The sequence below is a fragment of the Lactuca virosa genome, chromosome 3, assembly GCF_052849685.1.
Source record: "Lactuca virosa cultivar CGN04683 chromosome 3, Lactuca_virosa_CGN04683_v6, whole genome shotgun sequence".
In the NCBI taxonomy this organism is placed as follows: domain Eukaryota; kingdom Viridiplantae; phylum Streptophyta; class Magnoliopsida; order Asterales; family Asteraceae; genus Lactuca; species Lactuca virosa.
In genome coordinates this window covers 316965951-316974494 of record NC_136428.1, presented here as the reverse complement: position 1 = coordinate 316974494, position 8544 = coordinate 316965951, and the positions used below count along the sequence as shown (strand labels likewise).

Below are 8544 nucleotides of genomic sequence, written 5' to 3'. Positions count from 1 at the left end.
ATCAAGTAAGGCAGAAAGATAAAAGTTTCTCCAATCTGAAGAGATGGGAGAGTACTTGTGTATCTTGTTTTATGATTATCTTAGTGATTATGGAACCATATCACAATTGATCCTCTAAAGACACCTTAGTGCATTTGTTAGCCAAGGAGAGGAATCGTGAATTGTGGAAATGGTTAAATCAAAAGATAAATCATACTTCATTCCAAAATAAAATCCTGGAGTTATACTCCAAGATTGTAACTTGAGTGGCATAGTCTTTAGAAAGTTTTTAACACTTGTCAAATGTAGAGTAAAATGTTTTCTTACTCTTATACATTTGAAATTGGTAAGTTGTGATGTTTTGGATAAAACAAAGACCAACTAAGGCCAATTATGTGAAGTGTTTGTAAAAGTATCTGCACTATCTCTTGAATATTGGGCAAGAGAGTCTTATATGTCAAGAGGACAGTGGGAGTTTAAAAGATCCTGAAATAGTTTCAAGAACTAATCAAGAGTTTTGTTAATCACTAGCCCACGACTTGAAGTTTGTAACCTATCGTGTTGACATATTCTTATTTCTGTGTCTATTCCAGTTAAAAGTTGACTATGCTTGTGAGTTCTATGAGTTCTCAATTGTTTGCATAACAACCTGGAAGCAATGGTAGGCCCTTGTGCTGCCAAGTGGCAAGAAATTAAGATTGAACAAGTTCAGTCCATATGTGTTTGGATTTGCCACTAACCTTGTCTTGTGATTATGGTTATGAAAAATTCACATGTAGGAACACATACACCATAAAATCTAAGTGTCATAAGGTTTCTCTCCGATTCATGAAAATGATGGTGAGGAAACTCTTTCACTAAGTAGATTTTAAGTAGATAGCAATTGTAAGAATGACAAAAGGTCTAAACATTATGATTACGACATCCCTCTTCATAATTGTTTAGACACACAAGTGAGCTATCTAAGGAAAGGTGTATGATTTTGATAAAGTCTTATCAAAGCAATTGCGTATCAGAAATTTGAACTTTGGTAAGAAAGTCAATAAAGTGTTGATTTCTAAAAGTCCAGCTGATCTCTGGATACATGTCAAAGCTAGTGGGAGCATAAGTGTTATGCTAGTAAGATAATAATCATTATGCTAGTGGGAGCATGATTATTATGTTAAGTGTTGCAAGTTAGCAATGTTAATTATAGAAAACAAAAGTTTCAATTCGCTTTGAAAAGTTGTTTCCCTATAATTAAGGGAGAGGATTTTATACTTCATTCCAATTCTACAAGCTTAGATTGAGATTTTTATCAAATTTAGTCAAGGATATATATGAATGTTATGTTGGAATGGTTCAACATAAGGAAATTCTATATACGTTGCGTTCTCAAAATTCGATTATGATTACGGCATACCTCTTCATAGTTCGAATTGTGAGAATATGGCAAATAAAAATTTATAGCATGAATCGTTTCCTATATGCTCCGGGTATAGGTTCGATTACATGTGCTATAATACATTCTAAATTTTCCAAATGCCTAGGGCATTAAAAACGGAAAAGGAATAGAATTGGAAATGACTAAAATGATTAAGCAAATTGTCGAGGACAATCTGAGGTTTACCAATGATTGGTTACTCATGGACAATTGGAAGTATAGAGTAAGGACCATATTGAGATATTTTGAAAAGAGGCAACTCTTGTTCAAAAGTGATGGTCAAAATGGGAATATGGAATTTTTTCCATAGGTGGAAGTTGTTCTTTGAATATGTGTAAGATTAGAGAACTTAATGCAAGAAGGATGTTCAAAGGAATGTACTTTGAATTTGAGACTTCGTTTCCATGGAATTGATCTCCATTGGAATTCTTTGTAATGTTTGTTGCCAAGTCTTTGTGACTTTTGGGTACAGTCATTACAAGAGGATCATTGCATATAAGTTTAGAATCTAACAAGATTACGGTAAATGACAAGAATTTGGTGTTCTTGCATTTATTGTAAAGGATTTGGATTGTGAAATGAGCATCATTGAAATATTATCAATCGATCTGTTTCACAAAGAGAGGACCACATGTAAACATATTGTGCATACTTGGAGTATGACATATCTATTGTTTGGACGAACATAGTTTAGGATCTAACAAGATTACGGTAAATGACAAGAATTTGGTGTTCATACATTTATTGTAAAGGATTTAGGATTGTGAAATGAGCATCATTGAAATATTGTCAATCGATCTGTTTCACAAGAGAGGACCACATGTAAACATAGTGGGCATATTTGGAGTATGGCATAACTATTGTTTGGACGAACATAGTGTGCATGCTTGGAGCATGGCATGACTATTGTTTCAATTCAAGTATTAAGTTGATTAATTGAAACATGAATAATGAGTAATCAATATGGTGCTTAGATAAAAGGGTTTTTATTTACACTCAAAGTGTTGGGGCCATATAGGATTAGTATTATTTTTGTGTTTCACTTTGCATGTTTTGACTTCCAGAATAACTAGGTCATTCTTCCCGAATGACTAAGTTATTCAAACGATCCACAGTCGGTCATATGTTGGAAGTAGATATGAATCAAGACTGTCATGAATTTGGCTTGTATGATTTGTCTAATGTGCATTAGACATAGCAATGGTTGCTACAACATTCATGAGTGCTCATAAGTTCTGAGTATTGGATTCAACCCACGCTCATTTGAATCACTTCATGGAATTTATCACGAGTGAATCATGAGACGATAACATCTTATATTCTTCAAACCTAGAGATATGAGTTGTTGACTATGAGTTGGTTATACATTGATTGCACGTAAATGCATTGGTAACTCGATGTTATAAAACGTGCCTTTGCGTATGATTCAACAAGTAGTACAACAAGCATATGAGTCAAAGTTTATCCATTCCTTTTACCCTTAATGGGATAAAAGCGATATCTGTGGGCCCCTCGATGATTTAGTGATGAGAAAATGTAAGTGCTCGGCCGGGCCTGGACTGATTTGATTTGTTCAATTAGTCAGTCGTCATAAATCATAAATCGGGAAACAACAAATGGATAGAGAGAATGATTATAATCCATGTCTCAGTCCATATGATATCTAGAATGGAGGAATATATGATCACTTATCTAATGGACGCGTCATTGATTTGTTCAGAGTTCGGAAGCAACTTTTAAGAGGTACGATTGCCGGTCAGGTTGTGAAGGCGTACTTGCAATAATAGTTATTAGACTTATCCAAGTGGGAGACTGTTGTATTAGTGTCTAAGTCCATAACTATAATTGGTATATACTAGACCCGACCCGGCATGGTCCATTTGGGTTGCATGGCATCGTGCATTTGGATAGACTAAAATGAGAGAAATAACACTTAAGGTTTATTAATATATTATAAGTTCTAATATATTAATAAGATTATTTAATTAGTATTGATCAAGAATTAATCTAGAATTAATTAAGTGATCAAAAGAAGACTAATTAAATATATATGGGTTGATTGTGTAAATCATCCATACTTATATAGTGGGCTAATGCTCCATGGATTATCAAGTTGGGCTAAAACCCATTAGGATGCTCCATGGATGCTCCATGGTGTATTTGAACCCATGGATCCAAGGAAATGGAAAGTCATGACAATTAGGGTTTACCCTAATTGTAACAATTATATAAGCATCTTATTTGTGCAAAATCGGCCACTAGAAGAAAACAAGTGAGGGCAAGCCGATTTCATGAAGTGATGATTTCTCTCTAAGTTATTCCAAGTGCATATGATGTTGTGTGAACCATTTGAGGTGTCACATTTGGGGCACTAGGCTCTTGAGCTCCATGGAATCAAGCACCAACAAAGAGGTATGTATTTCTACTAGTTTCTATATTACTTGTACTTCATAATATGCTAGTTAGGATAAATACCTTGGAAATTGATATTTGCATGTATAATAGAGAAAACATAGATCCAAGGTATTTAGGGTTGCATGTACACCATAGGAGTGTTAGAATGCTCAAAACCCAACATAAACATGAACTAGGAATGCTTCTTATGACCTTTAACGCTTCAAAACACAAAATGGTCAAAGTACCATGAGTTTACGGCCGTAAACTCATGGGTTTACGACCGTAAACTCAAGGGGTGATGGTCACAAAACCGTAAACTCCAAAGGAGTTTACCCTTGAACCCTAAACTCAAATGCAAGGTCCTACCACCCTTAGATGCAATCCTTAGTACTTATAACACTTAAATAAAGTGTTTTACATGTTTTAGGATGTCTTAAACTTGGTTAATTAGTTGTTTAATGACTAATTGGATACATATATGTGTTATTATATGTTAACTAGGATCATTGAGTGTGTACAAGTCTTCACTTGACACTTAGCATCCTATACAGTCCGTTCATCCAAACCACTCACTACAGGTGAGTTCATACCCCTTAATTAACCTTTTAAATGTTTTGAAATGCTTTTATGGGGGGGGGGGGGGATACAAGTTGAACTATTATAGTTATTATATCAATCACATGTGATTAATAACTATCAAACAAGTGGATTTCTTACTTTTCAAACTGTGTTACCAAACTGTTTTACTTCAAACTGTCTGAGAAACTCTTTTACATATCAAATGCTTTTATCAAACTCTTTTACATGTTAAATACTTTTACTTAAACTTTTTTAAAATAACTTGTATTCTCAGGTCGCCAGTAGACAGGTACCGGAGCCAGGTTTTGAGAAGATGGAGCTCGTTCCAGACTCATCTTTTATTTTGATTCATATTTTTGGTGTCTATATAAGTTGACAGAACACACTTGTATTAAATTATATTATTAATGTAATAAATGATGTTGTTGCTTGTTTACTATTTTGCATTGTTGTGATATTGTACATGACGTCCTTCCCAACGTTTCCGCCGTTCTGGTTTTGAGATGTGACACCATCCCTCACCAGTGTCTTCACGTGTACATAGGCCCATCACTCGCATACAATTATAAAGATATGTGAACGATAGAGAGAGAGTGGACAGAGGTGGTGGTATGGTGCACAAAGGTCTCCGGACGGAGGAGGTGAGCCGTGACCGGTCCGGCGAACGGCAGAGAAGATAGGCCGAGCGTACGCAGGTGAGCAGCAAAGGGGAGATGAGAGAGAGAAGGGAGGTTGTCGGTGGTTCGGCGTATAGTTACTTAGATCTGGCATCTGAACCTTTAATTTGGCATCTTTGATAATCTGATAATTGAAATGCAAAACCATTGAATGTTAGAGATGAGTTTGTAATCATGATAATCCATGGATCAAAACTAATAATCCTCCATTTGTGCAGATCATTAGGTGAAAGAAAGCCCTAAATCATGGACGCAAGACGGAATGTCACCAAACGAGGGTTTATTAGGTACACATTTCTTCTACTTCTGATACTCGTGGCCCTTTCTTTTATCGCCATCTTCAACCACACCCAATTCCATAGCATATCTTCATTCATACGACCACTTTGGGACACACCACCACCTCCATTTCAGTACATACCCCATTACGACTCAGAAAACGCCTCCATCAACAACAGATGTAGCAAATTCTGCCTATTTGTACTTGTAAGTTTTCTTTCAACAGATGTAGCAAACGAGGGTTAGTGGCCATTATCTTCATCGACACAATCCAAGGTATCTTTTTTAAAAAATATTGAATCTTTATAAAAAAGAATTCTATTTACAACTTTTTTATCTGTGTTGATTCAGATTAGAGCAAAATTGGATTGAAGTTTACATCAGTGGATGTACTTATAGATGCAATCAATCATAAATCCAAGACATTAAATTCCAATAATGAATTGAGTAGAACAATGGTGTTTGCAAATACAGTTGAAGCTATTGAAGCTGTTGCCCAAGTTTTACATGGAAAAGGCATTGAATGTTATTGTTATCAAAGTGAAAGCTCTTTAGAAGAACGCACAAGAAATTAGATTGATTTTAAAGAAAAAGGTGGTGTTTTTGTTTGCACTGATGCTGCTGCACGTGGCTCTGACATTCCCAATGTCTCACATGTTATACAGGTAATCATTTTTTTTCTTTTTTATTTTCTTTTCTGTATTTTAATTCTCATTTTTTTTATTGTTTTCTATTTGTTTTCAGGCAGAATTTGCTACATCCGCTGTAGATTTCTTACACAGGGTGGGTCGAACAGCTAGAGCTACATCAACAAAAGATTCCCAATGCCTTACTCTCTATTTGTACTTGTTTTTAACCTAAATTAAGTCCTTACTCTTTGTGCTTAATGTTTACAGACACGTGCTTTACTGGTTGGTGGCCTTTGCTTGCAAGTTTACTTTCACCTACTTCCTTCAGGCAAATTATGATGCATGATATACAAGTTTTTTCGTGTGTTTATTTTAGCAGTTGTTCTACAAGATTGTCATTATATTTTTTTAAGTTACTGGCCCATTGTTATGTTGTCTATTCTTAACTTTCCAGATTCGACCATTGGTGGAGCCCACCAATATTATCAAGGACCATCCCATGCTACAATATTCCTGGTGTGATCTTGTCTCAAAGGGTAAGCGTTGAATCTTCTATACATTTCACTTGGTTTTTGTTTATTTTTAGATCACTTATTGTATCTGATAACAACTTTTCCACTTCCATTTTGTGGATTTGTCAAAGGAGTGCTAATTTTGTGTTTATCCTGTGGCCTTTGCAGATAATAATAATGCTCTTACCTTAGTGAGCATATGGGCCCCTGTAGTGGCAGTGAGTATTTTCATCTCCACTATCAATAAGTTATCTATTCTTTTTCATGGTTATTGAGTATTGACGATGCTTTTTGTCTGATTACTTGTGTTGTAGAGATGCCGGATGAATTTAACATAACATGGCTTCATAGAGGGGATCCCATACTTAATGTTAGTGATTTATCAATTGAAGCAAGTAGGAACCTAGGTTTGTTACTTGATCAACTAAGGTATCAAGCTGTGAAGTCACTCAGCAATATGGTTGTTATTGTGCTAATCAAGAGGTAATTTTTGTCTTCATCAAGAATTTTTCTTCTGGTAAGTTGATTTGGTTTGTTAGTGAAAATTTATTGAGATTTTGTGCATATCATATGCTTGTTGGGGTTATTACAGTTTAGACTAAATTTTGTTTTATTCATTTCAGTGTTATTACAATGATGATCAGGAGCTATTTCCATGTCTTTCTCTTGGATACTTTTTAAATTTCACCAACCAATTACAATTTAGAACAAATTTTTCTAGGCTGAAAAATTAATTGAAAAGTTTGAAAATTTGAATTAAATTCTAATACTTTGATAAAGGAGATACAAAGCTAGATACTAAGACTTTGTTATGTTATTTTGATATAATTGAGTGATTCTTCGAGTATTACCCCATATGTTCTTCCATACAGGATAAGAGTTTACAAGACAAAATCCTTAGGGCAGGAAGTACAACAGATAATACTCTTGGTGTGTGATAATTTTGTGTTACTCTTTTAATATTCTCAATACATCAGTTATGCTATCTGTTAACATCTTGTTCTTTATTATCAAGAGAAATTTGAGGAAGGCTGCAGCTCAGGAAGTGGTTTACGAAGTGAGGCAGCACAATGGTCTGTTGGTTGATAAGGTGAAATAATAACTTATTTCATGCATATATTTTTTAATGCCATTAAAGTTAAATTGTAGGGATAAATACAAATCACAGCAATGTAATGGTTTGGTTGGTTTTCTTTTCTGATTTGAACAGCCAGACACTCTCCTGCAACTTCAAAAGGAAGATGGCACATGCAAGGATTATCCTGTGGGAGCTGCCCTTGAGGCCACCAAAAATACTTTGATTCAAGACAGTATAAAACTCTTATTGGTAGATCATTTTGATTCCACTCTCATACATACCATGTGTATTATTACTTAGTTGATATTGATATTGTACAACTGACATGATTATTGTGTAGGATTTTAGTGTTGTTTTTGGTCAAGAGTTGGGATTGAAGGGTTCAAGACAGTATACATGAAGGGTTTCAGAGCTTCTTTAGACAGCTTAATGATGAGTTACGGAGACAAGAAGGTGCCCCTTTATAGCAATGTAGTATTAGGTTATATTGTTAGGGAAAACCTCTTAATAACAATGTACAATAAAATCCCTTTAATATCAATGTATTACAATTTTTTGACATGATGTTATTAGATGAAATTGATTGTTTTGGTATATATTTTCTTTTCTATACTTTTGTATTATGCGTAAAAGAGTATCATAACGGCTCGTTGTATATGCATATTGTAAATGGTTGCTGAAGTTTAAGACACGCAAATGCGTGTCCTCGTCATTTATGACAGGGGCTATAATGATACGCAATGCGTGTTCTAAACACGCATCGTAAGGTTACGACACGCAAATGCGTGTCGTCTTCCTTTATGACAGGGCCTTCCTTGATACGCATTGCGTGTCGTAAATGAGCGTCGTAAATACGCGCAAAAGCGTGTCGTCTCTCGTTATGACAGGGCCTTCCTTGACACGCATTGCGCGTCGTAAAAGGATGTTTTTTCTAGTAGTGTGTTAGCATGCGAAGCATACTTGTTTTAAGAGGGTTGAGGTTTTGGATTTT

General features: G+C 35.1%; 1 protein-coding gene across 6 annotated transcripts; it reads left to right on the top strand.

Annotated features, from left to right (window-relative positions):
• Positions 1–4925: 4925 nt before the first annotated feature.
• On the top strand, positions 4926–8147 carry LOC145167348 (uncharacterized). 6 transcript variants are annotated; one of them, XM_079086532.1, is made up of 12 exons: positions 4926–5073; positions 5274–5610; positions 5686–5999; positions 6079–6117; positions 6231–6245; positions 6418–6499; positions 6644–6693; positions 6790–6958; positions 7348–7405; positions 7491–7565; positions 7686–7802; positions 7894–8147. In XM_079086532.1, the coding sequence occupies exons 7-12, from the start codon at positions 6675–6677 to the stop codon at positions 7951–7953; spliced, it is 498 nt and encodes a 165-aa protein (XP_078942658.1). In that variant the 5' UTR covers positions 4926–5073; positions 5274–5610; positions 5686–5999; positions 6079–6117; positions 6231–6245; positions 6418–6499; positions 6644–6674; the 3' UTR covers positions 7954–8147. The 6 variants fall into 6 exon arrangements, 5 of the variants coding, with proteins under 5 accessions (XP_078942658.1, XP_078942656.1, XP_078942657.1 ...); XM_079086530.1 differs by having other exon boundaries at positions 6231–6291; XM_079086531.1 differs by having other exon boundaries at positions 5274–5342; positions 5561–5610; positions 6079–6499.
• Positions 8148–8544: the final 397 nt, after the last annotated feature.

Coding starts and splice junctions, on each gene's coding strand:
- LOC145167348 (XM_079086531.1), top strand. Junction 6,959..7,347: donor GTTATTGTGCTAATCAAGAG/GTAATTTTTGTC, acceptor TCTTCCATACAG/GATAAGAGTTTACAAGACAA. Junction 7,406..7,490: donor TACAACAGATAATACTCTTG/GTGTGTGATAAT, acceptor TTTATTATCAAG/AGAAATTTGAGGAAGGCTGC.